The 24,868-nt window shown below is 44.1% G+C and overlaps 1 protein-coding gene across 1 annotated transcript in view; it reads right to left on the bottom strand.

Annotated features, from left to right (window-relative positions):
• LOC117048438 (phosphatidylinositol 3-kinase regulatory subunit gamma) overlaps positions 1-22,830 on the bottom strand; it is a 247,007-nt gene extending 224,177 nt beyond the window's left edge. The window contains exons 1-4 of the mRNA XM_033152246.1: positions 22,721-22,830; positions 21,297-22,024; positions 2,728-2,823; positions 2,127-2,204 (exon numbers count right to left, since the gene is read on the bottom strand). Coding sequence (XP_033008137.1) covers positions 2,127-2,204; positions 2,728-2,823; positions 21,297-21,603 — 481 coding nt within the window. The 5' untranslated portion in view covers positions 21,604-22,024; positions 22,721-22,830. The remainder of the gene's footprint in view (positions 1-2,126; positions 2,205-2,727; positions 2,824-21,296; positions 22,025-22,720) is intronic.
• Positions 22,831-24,868: the final 2,038 nt, after the last annotated feature.

Below are 24,868 nucleotides of genomic sequence, written 5' to 3'. Positions count from 1 at the left end.
TTCCCCTACTGAATCTTGGGAGTCACTGTTTGGCGAGGAATCCACAGGTTGAAGTGCGAGGGGAGGTAAATTTATGTTTATATATATATATATATATATATACCAGCTGCAGGCCTTTAACACGCACCTGGGCTAGAAGGTTCTGAGATACAGATATAGCCTGAAAATTGTTTTTGCGGCTTGGCCTGCAGATGATAAGACACATTGCCCATGTTTCATTCTCCAGCTGAATGTGAGAACATTCGCAGCTGCTTCTAGTGTGCCTCGCTACAGACAATAAGGTATCTCGGGACTTGGCTTCTTAGTTCTGCTGAGGATGGATGAGCTCATGTTTCTTTATATAGATATCCCGTCAGATTCCTCTCCATAGCAACACGTCCTGGCGTGACAGCCTCTGGGCTTGTGCTGTCAGAGAGCCTGGCTGCTTGAGTTTGACACCACATCCTCCCCATCATTGCAAACAGCACCCGCTCAAAGGCAACAGACCAGAGAGGAACCAGCGCAGGTAACAGGAGGGTGGATCAGCATGCTGCTAACAAAACATCACACTGCCTCCTCAAACACAATAAGCCAGGAACAGGGCTGTCTTCTACACTGCCTGGTGCCACAGTGCCATCTTGTGGCCAAATTATTCAAAAACAGAATTTACTATGCAGCAAGAAGGTATGTACAGATTTTTAAAACCCCAAATCCTTCGGGAGGAAGGGCAAGAGAGAAATCCAACAAACAAGCAAACAGTGTATGTGTGTCAGCAATTTCACATTTGAGAACTCTCAGGCGGATACATCTGGACCCAGAGATTTGTCAGTTTTTGTTTTCTCTATTAGAACTTCACCTCTTGCCACCACTCTTTCCCTCTGTTCCCCAGACTCCCTTTCCTGCAAAGTTACTTCAGATCCCTATCTGCCCTGTATCTTCTGCTGTGAAGACAGGTGCACAAAAAAAATTCATCCAGCTTCTCTGCAATCTCCTTCTCCTCCCCTTTAGCACCCCTTTAGCATCCTCTTGGTCCTGGTGGTACCTCTCCTGATCTGAACCATACACTCCAGTTGAGCTTCTGATATTGCATTTGTGAACAACTCCAAGCTCAGGGGTCAGGATTAAAGGGTTCCGGTACAGGGCAAGAAGTTCAGAACTGGATGGAAGTGACAAAGATGTCCCAATAGGTTTCCCCACCTCTGCCACCAAGTTTTAAAAGACAAGGCATGGTGCACTCCCCATGAGACTCTCTCGCCTTGTGGGAATGTTGAGCTTGCAAGTGCACGCTGCATCAGGGTAGGAGGGTCTGCTCCCATCTGTGAACGCTTTACACCTATTCAACCTCTAGTCCAGGAGTCACCTCCTCCTGTTCAGCCTCCATCATGGGCTGATCAAAACCCGCCCCAGAGTCCACTTAGGGAGGGTTGGTGGAGAGGGCCCTCTTCGCTTTTCAAAGTGGCTGAAGTTGGGGCAGAAAGGGGAGGTTCCCCCTTGCTCCAACCCAGATTCCCACAGTACAATCTTCCCCTCCGTTTCTTCATCCTTCTCCATCTGAGCCAGCAAATCCAAGCCTGATTCCAACAGTGCTGCAGGCTCATGACAGTACATATGACAGACAGTGCAAGACACTGGAAAGCCCACAACACCTGCTAGCTTTATTGGGGCGGGGGGATTTTATTAAGTTACTTTATTAGAAGCTTAAGTCATGGAGAGGAAGGGCAGAGTAGTGTGCCCTGGCCTCCTTGCCCTGCTGCTAAACTCACCCAGCTACTTAACTTGCCTTGATGCTTTGTCAGCTGAAGCAGAGATGGTTCATCAGCTGGGCTCCCTTTAGCTCCTGCAGTGGGCTCCCCTTGCTACAAGAGTGACCCCAAGAGGTTCTGCTGAATAGGCAGAATCTCCCTGTTGATTGCACTGACACCAAGAATAGAATATAGTACTTTAACCCAATGCAGAGGACTTCATAAGCACCACACGATTCAGATCTACACTCATTAATCCCTCGTGGTCCATGTTCATGAGTGGTCCCTATACTCAGAAGGCTTGTGTTCTTCGCAACAGGGAGAGAAATCCACTTTGGGGTTTTTTTTGGAACCTTACTGCTTGAATGCTGCCTTCTGCATAGGACCCCCAAAGCCATGTCTTACCTGTCAGAAGATGCTGCTTGAGTTGAGTGTCGCAAAAGGAACTGGGAGGTGATCGGTAAAGGGCTTCATTATCTAAGCCTGTAAATGCAATAGAAATTGGGGTGGGGGTGGGGGTGGGGAGAGAGAAACACAGTAAGATTTCCTTACCATACATCAATGGTCAACTAATGGGGGGGGGGGCTTGAAGAAGTTCCAGGCAGTGAAATTACATCACCAAGAGAAAGGGTCCAATTATATTTATACACACACCCTTTATAAAAGGAATCATTTCTTCCTTGAACCACTGCATTTCAGCCACAATAATCTGACCCCATCCACTTTTGCCTCTAGCACTGCTCACTATCAGAATGTGGCCTCTGGAAGGTTGGCCCGGGTTGGACCTGGCCCTTGGGCTGAAAGTAGGGAACCAACTGGGCACTGTCCAAAGGGGAAGAAATGAGCCGGCTGCCTCCTCTTTACAATACAAAGGCCACTGCTTCTCTGGAATTTGCATATATACTAATAGCAAACAATATACAGTATACTCATCAGCAGTTTAAGATGTGGAATGTCAAACAACAGCAACAATGAAATCTAGCCGCAACAGAGTTTTTTCTTATACCTTCTTTTTCCAAAGCTTCAACAAGTCTTTTTACAACCAGCAGTGCTTGTTCAGGGAGATTTAACCCGTCAACAAACTCCATCTCCCCAGGAGGTCCTGTTAGGAAGAGAGAGGCAAATAAGACTGTTGAAATATGAGCACAACGAAAGCTAGGACTGTCAAGCAGCAAAATTGTCAAAGTCTCCTACAGGCTCAAATTTGCAGGATATGTTTGGTTGCTACTTCCAGCTACTAAACCAAATGCATGGAGAAAAGGTAGAGAACCTGTGACCCTCCTCTCCAGGTGTTGCTGGGCTACAACTCCCACCATCTCTCACTTGACACAATTCAGTTGTATGCCATTGAGTTTAGAAGAACAGAAAATTATCATGTAGATTGAGCACTAAGTCACTTGAGTGTCTCACTTCCCCCCACCTTTGCTGGATCACTCTTTTTAAAAAAAATTAATAACAACTATTATTATTATTATTATTTATAAAATGCCTAGTTTTTAAGTGCTGCACAAAAATTTAAAAGCAACAATGTCCCCACCCATAAGCTGATAATCTAATAGTCATGGTGCCAGGGAGGAAGCAGGAAAAAAGCAACCTCAGATAGTAATTATTTACATTATATGACATTGTATCACCCATACTCTTATTAATTTCCTAAGACTCTAATTACTTCACAATTTGTTCAGGAGGCATGTGTGTTCTTAAATGGTATTTCATCATCAAAAAGTCTGTGTTGTCTGTATTTTCAAGCTATTGTTATCACTGATTTTGTTATACAGTACTCTTATCGTAAAAGGCACAATCTATGTACACTATATATTGTGGGGTTTTTTTTTCTTTGTTGTGGTTGTCAGGAAAACTCTACACTGCGTCTGAAGCTTTTTTGTCTGTAGATTTTTTTAAATGAACTTTTAGGGGGGAAACTGCATGTGGATACAGATGGTCTCCCAATTCTAATATGTATTTAAACAAGCTAGAGAAAATCTGCTTCATAGCTCCAGATTCTCCAAAACATGGACCTGACTTTCCTGTGCAGGTTCCCAAACTGTGACTATTGCACATTTATGAGCATGAATCCTGGCCAGCAGATGGCTCTAAAACCACAAAAATCAGAGTCCTGTTCCAGTCCTGAAGAAGCGGTAAAATGGACAGCATCGGAATCTCATCCAGTTTTCGAAGCTGGAATTACTGACATCAGAGCTTGGACAAGGGCTCCTTACATTATGAAACCCAAAGTGATCTCATCTCTGCAGCAGCTTTGCACAGCAGAGTCTGTCAGGTACACAAAAACACCAAAGTATCTTAGGATACCTTGAAGAGCATATCATCATACTGTAATAAATTTTAAATATGTAAATAATAAATCTTTAAGGTGCCACCTGACTAGACTTTTGCTGCAACAGACTAACAAGGTTACCCCTCTAGAAACTCTTTCAAAAATATTAACTATAATCAGAAGTAAACCCTGTACATTCATGTTCATATTTGTGACTCTCTTCAGTGCATCACCTTCTTGAGCTGGACTCTGTGGGTGTCAACAGCATGATGTACGGGAAGAGCGGACATTAGGGATGAAGTTGGAATGGTCAGCAAAAACTAGAGTTGCTTCATTTTCTGCATCAGGAAATGTGGGAGTTGCAATTTGCAATCTTAGGGTTCATGAAGCAGCACTGAGTCACTCCAAATCCATCCCCGTGTATTTGAATGCTGTGGTGAATGATGCAAGAGATTGTAAAAGAAGTTCTGTCAGTGTCTACTCTAAACTAAGTCTAATTAGGTTCAGGTAAGTGTGCAAAGGATGTGGCCTGCTGCACAATTCTCTACATCCCTGCAAAACAGGATGCTGCAATTCTTCCAGCTTTGAAACGGGCAAAGAATCGGAAAGGCAATATAAGAGCTTAAACAAACATTTGCGCTTTGAATATACTTGAGCTGACACCTATTGGCAAGTGCAAAAGTGAAAGCTACCTCTGAAAACCAGAAAACAATTCCAGCAGAAATAAATGATTACAGAGTTAACAATTGCAAAGTAGCTGCTTTCAAGGAAATGGCAAGGAGACAGCTGCAGTTGCACACACACATATGTATTCATAAATGCATACATACTTCCTTTTATTTGTATGCTGACTTTCCATAGGGCATGCTCAGGGCAGCTTACAGCATGAAAAAACAGGTACCGGTAACTAAGAATAAATAAAAGTGTGTGTGTGTGTGTTTTGCTTTGATATTTTAATTGCATAAAACATCCTGTAACTAGTCCCAGTGAAATATGGTGTATATATATGTAAATATTTCAAGTAATAAAAATAAATGAATAAGGGTTTATTTCCCACAAAACTAGCACTTAGTAGGAAACTACTGTTTGGCAACCTGATACTTGACAATCATTTCTTACTCTACACATACTTTTGCTTCCTCTCCGGAGCACCTTCGGGGGGGGTGGGGGGCTATGCTAGGTCAGGCCAGGTAAAGGGACCCCTGACCATTAGGTCCAGTCATGGACGACTCTGGCATTGCGGCACTCATCTCACTTTACTAGCCAAGGGAGCCGGTGTACAGCTTCCAGGTCATGTGGCCAGCATGACTAAGCTGCTTCTGGTGAACCAGAGCAGCGCACGGAAACGCCATTTACCTTCCCACCAGAGCGGTAGCTATTTATCTACTTGCACTTTGATGTGCTTTCGAACTGCTAGGTTGGCAGGAGCAGGGACCCAGCAACGGGAGCTCACCCCATCGCGGGGATTCGAACCACCAACCTTCTGATCGGCAAGCCCTGGGATCTGTGGTTTAACCCACAGCGCCACCCGCCAAGGGGCCATGTAATCCAGCATCCTGTTCTCACAGTAGCCAAACAGATGCCTGTGGGAGGCCTGAAAGCAGGACATGAGCGCAACAGCACTCTCCCTTCTTGTCATTCTCAGCAACTAGAGACACATGACTTCTGACACTAGGAGATTGCTACTGTGGCTGGTAGACATTCACAGCCTTATCCTCCTTTGTCTATCCCACCCTTTAAGGCCATCCAAGTTGTTGGCCATCGCTCTGTCTTGGGGTAACAAATTCCACAGCCAAGTGATGTAATGTGTGAAGAGGACTTGAATCTTCCATCTTTCAACTTCTTCCCTTAATGACACCAGGTTCTGATATTTAAAAAGAAAAACCTCTCTGCCACCGCTTCTGCAGCATAATACATAATTTATACACCTATATAATGTCCCCTCTTTTCTAAACTAAAAACATCCAAATATTGGTCCCCTTTCCTGAACCTTTCCCAGCGCCACAATATCCTTTTTGAGGAGAGGCTCCCAGAAATGTACACAGCGTCCCAGGTGTACGCCATGGATTTATAATAAGACATTAGGATATTGGCAGTTTTATTTTCCACCACCCCTTTCCTAATTATCCCTAACATGGAATTTGTATTTTCCACAGCTGCCACACACTGGGTTAACATTTCCATCAAATTATCCACCATGATGCCAAGCTCTTTTTTCCTGCTCATTCACTGCCAGTTCAGGCCACACTAGCGTTTACGTGAAATACTCCCCCCCCCCCACCAATGTGCATCACTTTACACTTGCAATGTACTAAGATATCCCCCAATCAATTGCCTAGAGTTTCTATAATTCAACTGTTTCAATCGTTTGATATGAGGGACTGGCGGGCCCCTGACGAGTGTGCCCTGGGGCAAGGGGAGATGAATTCTAACGTGGGAGGGGGGCAGTGGTTTGTGGGGACCTGCATGAGCCAGGAGGCAAGGATCAGAGGCAGGGGGAACTTCAGAGCTGGAGGAAAAGGTAGGTCAGGCAAGTGAAGGGCCCAGTGCTTCCCCACCCATTCCTGCGCCACTGTCTCCCAGAGCAGGAGGGAATTGAAATGGGAGGCACAGAGAAAGTTTCCATGCAGGTGCAATTCCTGGCTGTGTGCATCTGTCGGGGGAAGGTACATAAGCTGGTGGTGTGAGAGTGGCCCCCTGTTGCTGCAAATGCTCCCTAGAGCGCAGAGCTGAGAATAGCTGCCTAGCCATGATATTGGTGTGCATAGATATCCAGAGCTATAGAGAATAAATAATTATCTGCCATGTGCATTCCTTCACTGGGAAGCACCCTTGACATTTTATATATTAAATGATTGTAATTACTTTTACTGTTGATGTTTTATTTTGCAACCAAATAAATGGAATGACTCTCCCTCCAGGAATGCCATAGGTTTGTTTTTTTTCTTATGTAGATCTTCCTTTGTACACTTGTTATAATCCTGTTAATTGCAGTGCCCTAAAATGTCCAGTTTTGCCATTTGCCAACAAACTAATTTGTTGTCTGAAACAAATGCCACACAGTACTCCGTGAAACCTTGATCCTGGCTCACCTCTGGGTTGATTCACAGTACCTCTGATACCATGTTGAAATGCAGATTGGTAACGTGGTCCTAATCCGTACACAGAGGAAAGTGTAACCAGTTTCTACACCAGCCACACATAGCCTGACAGCACTGGTTTTTTCATGCTGATCAGCAGTGAGAAGACACTGGAAAAGTGGATGCTGTGTGCACAGAAGAATAATGTGCAGAGTGTACTGCCAGCTGCTGTGTGTCCAGGTTCTCATGAATTAGGCTTTGGTCAAGGCCTAAGGATTCAGCTTTGGTTGAATCTGGATTTCCATCAAAGCAAACCTAAAACTAAAGATCAAATGCTGAAATAAAAAAAAAATGGGTCAAACCTCAAGAGCTGGCAAGTTTTAGGGACGGGGTAGGCACATTGGTGTGCAAGCAGCCAACTCAACACAAACTCAGCAATGTTATTTTTCCATGTGCCTAAAGCAATGGCCTTTTCACCAGTTAGGAGCAGTGTGTTCTAAAGGAAGGGGGAAATCACTAATGATGGAATTTTAGTTGAACTAAAACCCCATATTATTATGTGTTGGTTTGAAGCAACTTCTCTTGTGAAATCCTGCCTGTCAAAACTGGGTCAAGTTTGTTTGTACTCTTTGGTTTCATTGGCTCTTTTCTGACAGCTGGATGGGCGGAAGGAGATGCTTCTCTTCACACCTTTGCCATGAGCAGCTGGGCAAGGAGGGAAGGCTGCCAAGGACACCAGGCCCCCAGGGAAAGACGGGAGCTCTAACTGGGCAGGATACAGCCGGATGCCCAGCCATAGTAGCTGAAACAGGCACGGGTCATGAGCTATACAAGGCCAGTAAAAACACCAGCGCTCCTTTTCCTGGGTGCAAGCCACACTGAAGCCCCTTTCATTTGCAAAGCAACACTGTACTGGTTTTTCCTCTCTTTCCCCAAATGCAATTTAATGATCTTTCAGCGATCTTTCCCCCACCCCCAGGGAAATCCCATGAATCTGAGATTGTAAAGAAGGGACTACGAGAGAGGCTGAAATTGGTTAAATTCAACCAGGCAAGCAGTTAATGTAACCAGCTCAGTCAGATTGGTCCCCACCCCCCAAAATGTGCGAGACTGTGTGTGATTTTGTTGCTTTTCTTTCTTTACAAGCTCTGACAATCTGGCTTCATTGGTTTAAAAGGACATTTCTCTGGAATTTGTTGCTAAATTCTTCTGTATGTGCTGCACAGTTGTTAAGCTACCACATGTTTCCTGGGGAGAGTTCACAAAGTTCTGTAAGATTTGGTGTCCTCTGGGCTTTGGGAAAGTAAAACTAAAGCTCTTTTCTTTTTATTATTTCCTAGAGCTGTTCTGGAGAGAGAGTCCCCTGACAGGTAGTTGGACAGCTAGTTTGTCAGGAGCTTCAGTCTGAGGGTAGCAACTTACTGTGATTATACAGTGGGGGGTACCCTTCCACAAAAAGGGGTTTTGCCAGGAGGATCTCCTCATCTGTCACACTGTTTTGTTTCTTTTAACATTTTTGTTTCTTTTAAAATTTGCTGACTATTCCCATAGGTGCCTTGCTTTGATGCCAAATGGTTTATGACCCCACCCCACCAAATAAAAATATGATTTTTGAAATCACTTTTAAACTGAATACAGTAGGTGATGGGAAAGATTTTTGGAGTTCTCACCATGCCCACTTTTACACCTTAGCCACCTGCATTTTGATATGCATTCACAAGCACCCATCGGAGAATTGACTCTGGGTCAATGCAGCCCTTGGCCTGAGAATGGCTTAGCCACCCTGATTTAACAAACTGGTGTTCATTCTGGCCATTAGCCGCCTTGAGTTCCTTCTGGGGATGGGGAACCTGTAGCCTTTCAGATGTTGGTGGACAGCATGCCTAATGACTGTTCTTCCACCTGGGGTCCTCGGATATTGTTGGAGTGCAACTCCCATCATCCCTGACCATTGGCTGAGGGGGCTGGGGGTGATGGGAGCTGTTGTCCAGCGTCATCTGGAGACCCCAGGTTGAAGAACACTGACCTGGAGGGCCATAGATTCTCCATCCCTGCTTTAGCAGAAGATGCAGCTTAACTCTCTACATTTGAGGTTGGTGGCAGTGTAAAGAAGGAGGGGCAAAGGGAACTTTACCAGTCTGGAGGAAAGTTCTACACCCACTTTCAAAAGTCCCTCCTCATATTACCTGAGGTGCATGGGGACCTTTTTTATCCTGGTTTGCTTAAGAGCCTTGGAGCATAAGATCTAATTCCCCAGCTGCCTAGTCACTGAAGCATTTTCTGTGCTAACATGACAGCTGCAAAAATCTAGAAATGTCAGCCAAGGAGGTGACACTACGGGGAATAAGAGAGTTTTGCAGTAAATTGACGTCCCTTTTCCACTTGAATGGTGTGGAAGGCAGCAGGATTGCTCCTATTGGTCTTGGTCAAATAGCATATTAAACCATCACAACTGCGTCCCCTTCCTCTTTTGCCCCCTGGTCTTTCCTAGGTCTTAACACTAAGGAGTTTTGACTTCAGCCACACATAGCCAGGAAATGGACCGTTAAGCCTGACATTTCAATCTGCCCTAACGTCAGTACAGGCCAAAGGAAACAGCTAGTACAGAAGCTGGCCAATGCATTAAACTGACCCAGATTTTGTGGTGGTTAATTTTTTTTTTTAATCTGCAATGCAAATGAAAAACTACATGATTGTGCATGGCTATTTAAAAAAATTTTTTTTTACACAGAATGATGAAAGGAGCCCTGTGGAAGATATCAACAGCAAGATCAGCACATCCATCTCTAACATGCCCTAAAAACTCGTGTACCACTGCAGAGATCCCTGCTGCACCAGCTGAAAGCAGCAGAGCACAGGTTACCTCTGGCAGTGTTCCCAACAGCTGCAGTCCTCATAAGGCCCTGTAGCAGAGTGTTGCAGGAGTGGAGGCAGATCCATAGCCAGCCCATTCCCAGAGGGAGAGATTATTCAGACTCTTATGCTGAAACTCTGTGGAGTTGGTATAGCATGTAAGTAAAACATAACTGCGCCACCCCAAAGCATCTTCTCACCTCGGCCAGAATGAGCAACAGGGCTTTGAAGCACAGCTTCTCGACAGTGCTTTGCATGGCTCCCTTATTAAATTTATGTTAAACCAACCAAAAGGCCCCACTCCAAATTAAAACGATCTCTCTTCAAAATATTTTGTCTCTATAGTCTTCGGTCCTCTCCATTTTTGCCGTGCTCCACATTTTATTTAGCCATTCTATTATAGAAGGTAATTTACTGGGTTCGATTTGGTGACAATTAAGCATTCCGGCTGCTAATAATAGGTTGTTAACAAGGATCTGACTAGGTTTATTCGCACCGACTCCTCTGTACACAAAATGAAGCCAGACTGGGGGATTCATGGTGGCGCCTTTAACTCCTGCACTTTGGAGGGGTGATAAAAAGTAAGAATTGCCCTAAGGCCAACATTTAATTTGAGGTGAGAGACTGTGGCCATCCAAAAGGGCTGTAGCTTAGTAGCAGAACTTCTGTTTGCGTACAGAAGGACCGAGGTTCAATTCCCAGTATCTCCAGATAGGGCTGGGAAAGATCCCTGTCTAAAACTTTGAAGAACAGCTGTAAGTCAGTGTATGGAGGTGTCTTGGTGGAAGGCTGCTCCCTATGTTTCAGATGCTGTTGGAAGATAACTTTGATCATCCATTACCACTGGCAATGTTGACCAGGGCTGTGTGTCATGAGTCCCTCAGCTCTGTCAGGATCTGGCATGGTTTGGCAGCCGTAGATGGAGGAGGAGGAAGTAGAGGGGTGTGTGGCCTGGGATGGAGGGGGCGGCAGCAGGGGCAGAGGCCGGGCACTCACAACAATTTTTTGTGGGTGCCTGGGCACCTTGGAGTTGGCACCAGTGGGCCCAAGCCTAGAAAGCGTGGGTCAAGCAGAAAAATGGCTCGGACCTATAGTTTCCAGGCAAGGAAAAAGCGGAAGTGTGGATGAGTCTTACGTCTCTAGGGAGCCAACAAGAGCTCCTTGCAGCCTGTGAACTAAATCAAGCTTTCCTGAAATGTTATTCAAGTCAATTAAAACACAGCCCCAGAACTTTTTCTCCAGTTTAATTAATCAGTACATTTTTAATGCTTCTCAGAGCAGAGGCTTTCAAGGCCAGGGAAGAAATGAACAACGTTTGTTCCTAATTCATTAGGAATTATTTTTAGCCCTGCATTTGTGCAAGGGTGACTGGGGATAGTGAAGATGGTAAAACCATAAACCCAACCAAGAATAGGGGAGAAATCCATTCGGTTCGCATTTTAATAGGAAGCTACTAGATTCAATACATGAACCCAAACACTGCTATCCTTGAAATTTACTCCTCTGAATTTTGCAATGCTGTTGGCCAGCTTAAAAAAAGGGGGGGGGGAGATGTGTACATTAAAGAAGAGCACACACAAAAATGTGTATATTAATTTTTAAAATGCATCATATTAAGAGAAAATTGCTTGCAAAAACGTATATATTAAGAGAAACATATACAGAAATGCGTATTTAAAAACAAAACAAAAAGGAAACTGATGTGGGAATGTGGAACACGGCCCATATCTCATTCTCCTGAGAGATACTTTCTTTGTGGGACAGCACGGCTTCATAAATTGTTGGCATTCATCCTCTGTGACTAACTGGAAGGAATTCCAAACCTTTTGCTCAGGGAACAGGAGTCAGCCACAAAGGGGCGTAGCAAGGGGGGGGCATAGGGGGCGGACCGCACCATGTTCCATAATGGAGGGGGTGACAAATTATCAAGGGACAATTACTGCCCTACTAGGGTGGTTCATAAAAAACTTTTTTTATATATAAAAAAATGCTTGCTCCAAAGGTCTGGTCTTACTATACTAGGGATTATATAGCTATATATGAAATTTCATGCATATCGGTTAATATCTTGACCCTCTTCCACCAAAATAGCTGTTTACTTGGCTGCTTTCCTATGTATTGAAGGCTGAAATTTCAGTTCAGTGGAGCACTTACTGTTCCCAACCCTAACCCTGTGGAAAGCCATCTAATTAGACTTTAATTTGATTTTGAGATGTTTTAGGAGGTAATTTAATTATTGTTTGATTTTATACCAATATTATGTATCTGATGTTAGCCACCCTGAGCCCGATTTCGGCTGGGGAGGGTGGGATATAAATAAAAGTTTATTATTATTACTTGCTATTATTCCTTTGTAAGAAAATATGAAATAACATAAAACCATTTGTGCAGGGGGGGGGAATCAATGGGGGGGTTTGACAAGAAATTTTCCGCACCGGGTACCACCCGACCTTCTTACGCCTCTGCAGCCACAAATGACCTCCTTCCCACCCCTCAGCCTGCCTGCATGTGCTGTTTGGCAGGTAGGAAAAGTGACGTAGGGAGAAGATGCTGCCTCTTTGGTTATGGGTTGGATCCAATGTTAGTTCTATTCAAAGTAGAGCCACTGAAATGAATGGGGATGACTAACCCAGGCCCATTCCTTTCAGTGGGTATACTCTGGCCCACTAAGTAGAACTCAGTTGGATACAATCCACAGGGTGGTATTCAAGTACTGCATCCCATCAGTCCAAGGACTTTTGCTTGCACAAAATCACTGCCCCGCTCTCTTCCCACCAGGTGTTCCCCATGGCCTCTCCAGGTTTGCTCCAGAGGCTTAAAGGAACCCACAGAACAGATTTAGGGGGCACACGCTAGCAGAAATCCTTGCACTGATGTGATGTTCACTTAGCACTACATTCCACCAACAACCTTTAGGAGGAGGAATCATACCACTTCCCAAATAGCAACTTCTTTGTGCATTACTATGTAAATAACAGAAGAATTAAGCGAGACGGAGAAGCTGGGGAAGTTTACTGTGTGCACAAAACAACATAGAAAATTAAAAAATTAAAAACTAAGTTTGTTATTGGTATGAGCTTTCGTGTGCATCTGAAGAAATGTGCATGCACATGAAAACTCATACCAATAACAAACTTAGTTGGTCTCTAAGGTGCTACTGGAAGGATTTTTTAAATTTTTTATTTTGTTTCGGCTATGGCAGACCAACACGGCTACCTACTTGTAACTAGAACTATGTGTGCACAAAAGCACACTAAAAAGGAAGAGGCTACAAAAATCAGTCAAGGAAGGGCAAAGCAGAGGTGCCTTTATCAGCAACTGGCAGCCTGGTACCTGGTGTTGCTTGGGAAGTCTAATAAAACAAAAAAATCAGTGCAGTTCCAAATGGTTCATTCAGCCCACCATCTTGATTCAATACGGTGTCCAACTGTATTTAAACATAGAAGAAAACCTGCTCCTTGGTTTCAGGAACCAACATACAAAATTTGGTTGTGAACTCTTAAGAGGTGTACAAATGCAAAAGAATGTAAGGGGATGAAGAGAACTACATAATTAGAGGAACAGAAGTGGAACAGATGGGGGAATACAGCCTATTTATCCACATATTTTAATATACTCAATGGCCCATCTGGCCACCATACATCCTCCTGTCTATGGCAATAACTCTGTAGAACAGAAGAAACCTACATTTTTGGATGGCCCTCAAAAGAGGAACAGGGTCCCAAACTCAGCAATCCTTTTCTAGGGAGGAAAAAATTGTGATGAGAGCTCCAGTTTGAGGTCAATTTGTGGCTGTCTCCACTTTGGCTGCAGTTAGGAACCACTTCTTTCACAGCTAGATTAACAACCTCTGTGACCAATGAAGCATTAGAATTCCTACATATGTTCACAATAGCAAAGGTATGACTCAACCAGCATCACGGCCCAATGCAGAAAGTGTGTCAGACATATGCCGCCTTCAACAAGGCACTGTGGGTGCGCACTGTGAGGGGGAGCTGCTGGAGAAGTGCAATGATTCAGATGAATGGATGGCCTGAGAATTTCAATCTTTACCCATTCTGATACACGCTGACCTGATCCTCACCTTTGAAGGTTAAGGTGTGGATCAGAAAATAGCTGCACATCAAATGTTACACTTCTCTCAACATTGCAATACAGTTTTCAGCTCAGGAACAATATAAAATGCATCTAAACCTGTGCATTTTGAGGTACAATATGTTTAGAAATGCCTGTTTCTAGGGAAAATTTGTTCAGAAATGTGTGTTTTGAGAGAAGACGCATTAACAATATGTATTTAGATGCAAATTTTCATGTGATTTTTTTTTTTGGGGGGGGGGGTAAATTAGAAGAAGAGTTTGGATTTGATATCCCGCTTTTCACTTCCCGAAGTGTGGGAATACACTTCGTGGGTTCCTCTGAACCCGCGGTTATTTGTTTAATTTAATGTTTATTTAAGCACTATTTTATGTATACTTCCTCACAAAAGTGAAAGTAAAAGTAAGACTCAGTGGACATTTTGCCACTGAGATCACTCCGCCTAAAATTGTAGTTCCAGAGGTTTTCAAAGTTGTCAATGGTCGTTATTCTGCTTCCCGCCTTTTTGGGGGGCAGCAACAGCGTTCCTATTGGTAAATATATTGGTTATGATGTCACGCTTGGTTATCAATAAAAGGCTGAGGCTCCCCGCTTAGGCATTCTATTCTCAGTTCGGTTAGGTTATTTTGGAGTTTAGTTTAGTTTAAGGGGTTTTTGGGGCTGAGGGTTGGATGGGTTGGACGGGTTGGAAGCGCGTGCAGGTGGTAGTTAGGGTCTAGCTCGCGGAAGATTTGGCGGTAAAGGTTAGATAGCCTTTAGACCTAGCATAGGTTTAGATTGCGGAAGATTTGGCGGGATAGGTTTAGCTAGCCTTAGCATTGCGGAAGATTTGGCGGTGCAGGGACTGTTAGTTTAGGGAAAGCTTAGCATTGGGTTAGGAACAGTGAAGCGTAAGAGCCTATGCGGGTCAGCCAAAGCCATAAAAGAAACATCGGTGTCTGTCTTTATTGGGGAAAAGGTAAAGATTTAATTTAAAAAACGTTAGGGGTTTCACTTAGTGCTTTAACTTTGCCCTTAGTTTGGTCGCCTTTGCTTTGGTAACAGTACAGGAGGTTGCAAGTGGTTTCAAGTTTAGTTTCGAGGCATCTTTTCATTTCCGACTTACTCATGCAACTTCAGATTATGAGGCTTGGCCGGCGCCCGTGCCAATACGCACGTGGAACGCTGGCCGCGGATCCCCAGCAACTGGTATCCTGTGTGTAGGTGGCCTAGACTTACACATGGGAAGCTCCAGCACCGAATCCCTGCACCAAAGGAGTCTCAAAGCGGCTAACATTCTCCTTTCCCTTCCTCCCCCACAACAAACACTCTGTGAGGTGAGTGGGGCTGAGAGACTTCAGAGAAGTGTGACTAGCCCAAGGTCACCCAGCAGCTGCATGTGGAGGAGCGGAGACGCGAACCCGGTTCCCCAGATAATGAGTCTACCGCTCTTAACCACTACACCACACTGGCTCTCAGTGCAGAAATTCACTTATGAGAGCACATGTGAAAGTGACACAGACAAAAAATTAACTTATTTGTCCGTTCCTATTCAGAGGCACAGTCTCCTCTTTAAACTGGCAAGCAGCTCTTTAAAGGAAACAATCTGCTCTGAGTTCCCTGTGTGTGTGCGCAAATCAATCAGCCAGATGGGCGGGGTACAAATAATAAATATTATTATTATTATTATTATTATTATTATTATTATTATCAGCTCAAACAGTTAATAAGTACCAATGCTCAGAGTGCAGTATGGCAAAAGCATCCAAGAACTATGAAAAATTAACAGAAGCTTATTTACGTGTGTGTGGAAATATATAGATATAGATAGATATGAATGACACTTATATTCCACCTTTTGTCCCTGGGAAGCCTCCTGCTCCAAGGCAGCTCATGGTAAATCAACTATAAATACAATAAAATCAATTTAAGTACAACAAAACCAAGTGCATGATAAAACAGCTGATGCATAATCAGCAAGAGAGTCAAAAATTTTGCAGAGAGAATGAGGTGATGAAAACCAAAAGCAGTTTCACACTTCTTTATCCTGTCTTCCCCTTGGCCAAAACTCTTCATAAACCTCTGCAAACTACCTTTGATCAGACAAAGGCATTGTACTTAGCAATAGGCAAGATATTAATATTGCAAGATATTAATAATGTAGTGAAACTGTTACACACTCCACTCTTCACAAGGAGGAATCCATAACCTTAAAGCAGTCCATCAATTCCTGTCACCTGTTTTAGAAACTCCATATTGGGCTTAGCAACCCAGCAAATAAAACGGGCGATCAATTGAGCATCCTTAAATTTCCAGGCAACAACAAAGCCAGTGGCCTTGTGCTGCAATTTAGTTCTGGACCAGATGATATCTAGCTGGAAGGGGAAACATCAGGCAGACTAAGATTTGTCAACTTTAAGGAGCAGCAGTCTGACATGCACAAATTAATTAAGCTTTCCCCTTCACTTTAGTTGCACCTAAAAGAAAGTTTAATTGGCTGAATTTCAATTTATGAAGCTGCTGTTCAAAGCACTAGATGAGAACCAGTACAGATGTTGGCATCTATGGGCAATATTAAAATATTCACTTAATGCTACACTGAATACAATGTATTAGGCCAATATTCTGCTCTATTTAATTATTCAGCTGGGAAGCCAGTACACTCCTCTCATTTAAAACAGATTTTTTTTTAACAAAGCAAAGTCTCTATAACAATGCAATATAGGTATACTCAGAAGTGAACCCTACTGAATTCAATGGAGCTTCCTCCCAGGTATGTGTGTTCTACAGGGTTAGAAAAAGAAACAGAGCAGAAGTGTTGTCCTGGTTTAACATTCTAATAAAAGACTTCCTGCATCTTTTTTACTTACTGCCCAGTGCACACTAAGTTTGTGGCATGGATTCTTTAAGAGAATTGCATACACATCATCACTTCATCTGAAAATAACTATATTAATGAACATATTCCTGAAAGCAGCATATATTAAGGACCCAATCCTGCTCTTCTGCTACATCAACATGACCGGGAATAATCGGTTCAAGGCATTATACTTATTACAGGCAACAACTGATGTTTCATAAAACGACAAAAGAATTCAAACCTGCTGTCCACAGTACTCCTGGCCGGAAGTTGTTTAGAAAAGTCCCACCCCCACCCCCCAAAAAACCCTATAAGAACTCTAAAATAACTGAGCAGAAGTCAGCTTCCTCGGTAAGGAAGTGCAAAGAAGAGCCTCGCCTTCCCCACTTCCAATTAAACCCAGCTGAGCTGGCCATAGATTTAAGAACAGCAGAAGCAGCTGGGAAAAGAAGAGTTCAGGGAGATATATTTTTTTTAAAAAAAGTTTTATCAGTTGTATGTCTTTGTTTCTCTGTTTGATCCTTTTACATGGTTTTGTAAGTATTGTGGTATTTTATGCATTGTTGTTTTTATTGATAATAGTTTTTATTTATTACAATTGTTAAGAGTGAAATTCTGTTTAATTATCATTTGCTGACATTCTGAGAGTTAATTTTAATGTGTACTATTATATTCTAATAGATGATTGAATATTTATTTGATATAAGTCGTTCCATTTTTTGTATTGGATGGGATAATTATAAGGTGTGTGTTTTTTGTTGTATATTTTGTTGCTGTAAATTGCCTTGTGTTTAGTAATATACAGGTGAAACTCGAAAAATTAGAATATCATGGAAAAGTCCATTTATGTAAGCAATTGTTTTCATTAGCTACTGGAGTTTAATATACGAGATAGACTCATGACATGCAAAGCGAGATATGTCAAGCCTTTGTTTGATATAATTGTGATGATTATGGCGTACAACTGATGAAAACCCCAAAGTTGAAATTGTTAGTTTGGGGTTCTCATCAGCTGTACGCCATAATCATCACAATTATAACAAATAAAGGCTTGACATACCTCACTTTGCATGTCATTAGTTTCACCTTTTAAGTTGAATTACTGAAAGAAATGAACCTTTCCACAATATTCTAATTTTTCGAGTTTGTTCTTGGTATGAGCTTTCGTGTGCATGTATCTGAAGAAGTGTGCATGCACACGAAAGCTCAAACCAATAACAAACTTAGCTAGTCTCTAAGGTGCTACTGGAAGGAATTTGTTATTATTATTGTTTTGTTTTGACATTAAGCACAGTTTTGCATAAATGTTTTTTAACGTTGTGATTATTTTTAGTGTTGAAGGTATGGAGAGAAAGCAGAACTTATTCAGCGCCATAAAAGTCACAATTCCAGAAGATTTTATTTAGAAATAAGTTCCACTGATACCCAAGAAAAATGTTCAGCCTGTTAAATTTTTCTGTAGTCAGTATTATTATCATCATATTATTTATTAAATCTTCATTCATAGATCTCAGAGCAGTTCACAACATACAAATATAACTTAAAACACAAAATTAAAAACAAGAGCAAAAAAAGAACAAACCATTCCCAAACGAACGAACCCCTCCCATTCAGAGTCCAAGGCCAAGCAATAATCTCTCTTTTTAAGGTACACATCCTCAGCAATATGGAGATTTGCCATGTGGCTAGTATATGGACCACAAATTACATGCCCAGGATGAATTTATGGCTGCAGCCCCATATCCACTTACCTGGGAAGCCACACTGAAATCAGTGTGACTTACCTTAAAGTAAACAGGAATAAGATTGTGCCATAAACCAGGTGAAGATTTGCAAAACAAGGGTCAGGAATGTTTCCTCTGTTCCAAAGTTAAACATTCTACACCTTTGTTTTCAACTCAATTCTAGCAGATTAATATCAGCCTGGGAGTATAATGTTCATCTTTCACTCTTGTCTATATGCCTGCATAAGAAGAATGGGGCTGTGTTAACCTGAATGTTAACTTATCCATCCTTAAAGAAATCAGCCCTGAGTGCTCACTGGAAGGGCAGATCCTGAAGTTGAGGCTCCAGTACTTTGGCCACCTCATGAGAAGAGAAGACTCCCTGGAAAAGACCCTGATGTTGGGAAAGATGGAGGGCACAAGGAGAAGGGGACAACAGAGGATGAAATGGTTGGACAGTGTTCTCGAAGCGACTGGCATGAGTTTGGCCAAACTGCGGGAGGCAGTGGAGGATAGGCGTGCCTGGCGTGCTCTGGTGCATGGGGTCACGAAGAGTCGGACACGACTGAACAACAACAAAACCTGAATGTGTTTCTTATATTGAGTTTTGCTTGGTTCAATAAAAGGTATTGCCTCACCGCTCTGAGTATTTTATTCCATGGGATCAACACAGCTGCTATGACTCTGATTAAATACTGGAGCCGCTTCAAAATCATTAGCTCTGCCAAACACTCCTGTTTAGACAGTTTCTCTGCCCTTGTGCATGTTCCCCGCCTAGCAATCCACACTGTATGTTTTTCATACAAAACCAAGCAGCCTGAAAGTCCATAGACACTGCATACACACCACCACCCCTGTTCTAAAGGCTGTTTCATGTAAGATTTAAATGGGCACAAACACCTAACTTTATACACCTGCTAACATGTAGCTGAAGCACATCTACATCTACCATGGAAATTCTATGCAGGAAATAGACTTTAGCTCCATGGGGTCTCATATTTATGTGGTGTATATGAGTTGGGAAAGAGAAATGTGTGGGCCTTGAGTGGTTGTGATGTTGCATTTTATTGTACTAATTGTTTTAACATATTGCTATCCCACCCCTGGTTTGTAATCCTCTCTGGGTGTTCAGTGGGCAGAAGAGCAGGATAAATAAAATAAAATAAAATAAAATAAAAATGATACAAGTAATTCCAAAGGATTTGGTGGGCCTGGGCCAATTGCCCATCTGTCTGCTGTGCATTATGGAGTTCACATTGGCCACAGTGCACAGCTTACTGCCAGCACATTTGCAGGGGGTCTCCTAACCTTGGGTTAGACCTGGTTTACATGAGTGCAAAGAGCTAAGTGCTGAATTAACACAGACCATGCTGTCCACAAATGCCCTTAGGTAGTCCCAACTATGTCTCTATCCACTCTCTCTCTCTTCAGGTCCCTGCCATGGTGCAAGTAGCAAAAAAAGGACTGAATGAATCCACAAGTTAAAACACAGACTTAGCATTTTACCTGATATATTTTGCAATAACACCCCCCAGCTCCAACAAAGGTGAGCAACTTGTTGCTTAACACTGAAGGCCACCCCACCCCCGCTTTTTTTCTTTGCCACCAAACATACTCAATTTATTCCTACAGTCACAAAGGGTAAAGATGTCTGAACTGAAAAAATAAAACAAAAGCTATACCTGTCAGAAGAGAATTTACAGCTGTGTGCAGCTTTGGGGGCACAACTTGTCAATCATAATTTGGACTATACATTGAAAAAAATAAAAATAATTGTGGAATCGATTTCCTCCCATACATGTGATCTTATAGATCATTATCAATCCCATGGCTGGAATACTGATTTGAAGAGTGAGAGAATACAGCTCTCCCACACTCACACAATGGGAGCACAGCTCCCCCAAGGTGAAATGTGTCTGCAAAGTCTGTACTGCCTTCAGCAACACTTGGCTCTGAAGAAGTCACCTCCCAGATTCTGTACTCTCAAATGGCTCTCAAGATCCTCTGTAGATATTTCAAATGAAGATGCACTGCTGGCCCTTCCTTTAATTAACAGCAGACTTTTTTTAATACAAGTCATCTGGACAATTCAAAGAGATGGAACATTTCAGAATGTCAGCCTCATTTCTCATAAAAACAAAAGCCAGAAGCGGCTTCCTACCCCCCCCCCCCCCATTTCCATCCCAGTATAAACACAGGCATCCACATATCTGGCTAACCATGTGACTTGCTGCTCACATGAAAATGATTACCCTGCACACAAAAAGAGACACGCCAGCTGGAAAACTGGCCTGCCCTGCTTCAAATTCTCGAGTGGTTCATACACATCACGCTCTGGGGAGAACGTGGCTCTCAAACCACACCATCCATAAACTGTAAAATCATAGGGTTTTCTAAAAAGCCTCACTTCAGTAGCAAAGCCAACATTTCATCAGGGAAAGTTGCTTGGGAACGCACACTCCCCCTACTCCCATTAATGGAGTGATGGGCACAGATAACGGAAGTAGAGCTTGAGAAAGTCCTATGAACTTCAGTGCATGGCTCAAGGCCAACTCGTTAGAAAGCACAGCCCTATCCAGATTGCTGCAGAAGGACACACTTAGGAAATACTGCCATAATTCTGGAAAACTGCTATATTTCATGCCTCATATAGAAACACTTCATTTGAAATATATAAATATATACATATGAACTCACCCCATGAGTGACTGGAAGAAGCCCCAGTTGGCATTGGTGGCAGTGGTCTGGGCCTTGATTTAGGCGTGGCAGCCACAATCCTCACAGGACCCAAGTACTCTACGTAAGTGCCTGGGAAATCTCCCCATTCCTTGGTACGTTCATTGAAGCCATTAAGCCAGCCTTGGGGGTTTCTCTCATCCCCTTCCTTATAGTCCACACAGGCATGCCCTGCCTTGTTGACGGTGAGCAGGTCCCCGGGGCAGAGAGACAGGTCTTCCTCCCGATCCTTCTTATACTCATAAAGAGCACGGTACTGCAATCTATCCACTGAGGCCATGGCTAGAAAGCTGGGAGGCTCCTGAGTTACACCAAAAACTTGACAGTCATGTGCGTCCTCGCAGGCATTGGGAGAAGATGGAAGGAGGTAACTAGGGGCTGGGATGGAGAACTGGAGTTGCCTGGGTTTCTAAAAGCAAAAACTTGTAGCCCTTCCACTGGCTCCCCCTGGTTTCAACTTCCTGAGCACAACTCCTTGTTTCACAAAGGAATGATGTCAGAAGCAAGCAAACCCTGAGGGCTCAACCGTCTGCAAAACTCAGGCCATCAATCTGCGGTCATATTTACAAGTACCGCCAGTTCCCAGCTGAGCCACTTAATGAGGCAGAGAACCAAAACGGCAGGTCTCCTCCTCTCTCTGTTCAGGCAGTTGCAGATTCCAAGTCTGGTATCAACAGCAGATCCCTTGGCAGCGCCTTCTGCTGTAAGAGTAAGACAGTGACATTAATGATTTCATAAAGACACCGGGTTGCCAGCTTTTCAGTCAGCCTCTGTAGCTGTGCCTTTTAAGGATTATGGGGGTCTCCAGAAAATGATTTTTTTCCCCACACCAGGCTGTGAAAACCCAGATGAAGCTGCTGTTAAAGGCACATGAGAAGGATGGTCCCGTCTCTGAACACCTGTTTCTGGCTAGCTGGCTAGCTTGTAAGGATGCAAATACATTTTCCCACCCACCTCTGACCCAACCCCAAAAGGCTCAGCGTGCTTGAGAGAAGAACCTACAATCACCGAAGAGCAAGCAGAGAATGTCTTTTTTCGAAATAAACCCCAGAAAGCCCCCCCTCCCACCCCAACCAACACCTCCACAGGTTTATTGGACCACAGGCCAAACAAGGGTCCCATAGAACAAACTCAAATGGTAACATCTCGCTGTATTTTGAAGTAGCCTTTTAACTGGGAGGCCAGAAACAAACAAATCTATCCTGCGCAAATGAGGCTACTACGCGGAGCATGCAGCAAACCTCAGTCCAGGGACTCATTCCACGAAAGTTTCCACCCTCCCCGCGCACCCCTCCAAAATCGCCTGACCACAGCCTTTTTAAGCAACAGAAAGGGAGCAAGATGCGGCGCGGAGGGAGGGAGCATTTTAAAGCATACTTATCTACCCATCCACTTACAGGCAACTCTCCACTAAAGCCTCTGGGAACCGGAACCCCTCTAGTTCCATGCGTGTCACCTGTTACAACTTGGCCCGCTGCCGCAACCCGGAGGGAAGGGCAGAGGGGACAAAAAGCAGGCGCGCTTGCCGACCGCGGACTGCGCCGGGCGCCCCAGGTCCCGCGTCCCGCTCGCAATCTCTGGATGTTCCCTGCAAAAGGCAGCGGGGGAGCGGGAGGGGGAAGAAGGGTGGGACCCAAAGTTGCCGGCGGCCAGCTCCTTTCTGCGCCCCCGCCCCGTTTCTATGCATAGTAATTCCGAGGCAGTTGTATCAACCGGACGCTGTGCATCACCACCGCCATCCTCTGCCTGCCTGAAAACAATTTTACACCCCTGCACTGCTGAGCAGGATTTATTTAGTGATGTCAGCAGACACACCTCTCGGTTGCCTGTAATGTAGAGAACCCAGGCAGCTCTGCGGGGGGGGGGGGGAGTAAGGAAAGAAAATGGGAGTAAGAAAAAAGGAGGTTTGTGTGTGGTGACATGAAGTCACAAGCTGGGAAAGAGAATGGGAGAAAAGGGAAGGAAGGAAGGACGTGCATCGGACATACGTTTTAATTCGCTGCCCCGCCAGCGTCAGCTGGGCTAGCGCAAGGGGATACATACGAAGTGGACGTGGGGAGCGAATCGTCCGCATCCCGTGGAACAAAAGTGCTTTGCTCAGCGGCGCGGAAGAGGGCGCTTTAGGGGCAGGAAACCACGCGGCAAAGGGGGTTATTCTAGGCATAGTTGCTTCATTGGGAGTAAAAGCAGGGATTCGGCAAACACAGCGGCAGCCTGCTCGCTCCGCAGGCCGTGGGCGATTTTAGCTGTATTTGTGCACAGTCGCGTCTGGGAAACTTGACCCTTTCATTCCGGGAACTCGTGAACGGGTGTTATAAGAGACATGTGCACGTGTGCATGCCGCACTGCTGTAGGAAGTGACGGCTAATATGAATGCAGTAGCAATCGAGTTTGCTATTTAAAAATGTACGGCTGCTCCCTTAAGTCGGGCTTCAGTGCTTAACTCTCAAGGAAGCGAGCAGAGGATTGCCGCAACCCATTTGCATAAGATTGGGTATGTCTACCCCAGAGAAGAAGCGGGAGCTGAACGGCCTCCCGGCAGCAGCCCTCCTGCATTACAGATCCTGCACGGAGGAGCAGGGGGTTGGGCTAAATGACCCCGCAAGATCCCTTCCACTTCTACGATTCTATGTTTGGGCTCCTGTAATACAATTCTCACTGGGCAGGTTTGTCACTTTCCTCGGAGGCTTTCAATGTTTGTTTTTCACGCCGCTGCATCTTAGCAAAAAATGCTGGGGGCATAGCTGTCAACTTTTTCCTTTTTTTAAAGGGAAATTCCCTTATTCCGAATAGGATTCCTTGCACAAAAGGGAAAAGTTGACAGCTGTGGCTGGGGACGACGACAACGACCACCGTAGAATCTCGCACATGGTTGTGCTTTTGGAGAAATTCCCCGATCGGCAACAGTCCTGAGCAAGCTGTAGGCACAGAGAGAAGAAGAACAAGAAGAAGAGGAGTTTGGATTTGATATCCGGCTTTTCACTACCCGAAGGAGTCTCAAAGCAGCTAACATTCTCCTTTCCCTTCCTCCCCCACAACAAACACTCTCTGTGAGGTGAGTGGGGCTGAGAGACTTCAAAGAAGTGTGACTAGCCCAAGGTCACCCAGCAGCTGCAGGTGGAGGAGCAGAGATGCGAACCGGGTTCCCCAGATTACGAGTCTACAGCTCTTAACCACTACACCACACTGGCTCTCCCAGCCACTTCTTGGCCAGTGCCCCTTTTTATCTTAATGCAGGGGTGGCTAACCTGTAGCTCCCATGCCTTCATTTCCCTTCAGCTCCACCCATCATGGCTATTGGGCCGGGGATAATGGGCAACATCTGGAGGACCACAGGTTCCCCTCTCCGCAGATGGGAAAAGAAAGGCGGCTGGATGAAACCAACAATACTTGCCCCGTTTGCTGGCAGAGCTTTGCCCACATCACTGCCTGCACACACCCATCCTTAATTTATTATAATAAAAGTAAGACCTTGAAAACCAGTAACTTACAAAACTAAATTTAAACGCATACTTCTCTGGGGTTTTAGATGACAGATTGCAGCT

The sequence above is a fragment of the Lacerta agilis genome, chromosome 6 (assembly GCF_009819535.1).
Source record: "Lacerta agilis isolate rLacAgi1 chromosome 6, rLacAgi1.pri, whole genome shotgun sequence".
Taxonomy (NCBI): Eukaryota; Metazoa; Chordata; class Lepidosauria; order Squamata; family Lacertidae; genus Lacerta; species Lacerta agilis.
The sequence above is the reverse complement of the archived record's forward strand: the minus strand, read 5'-3'. Positions and strand labels throughout refer to the sequence as shown.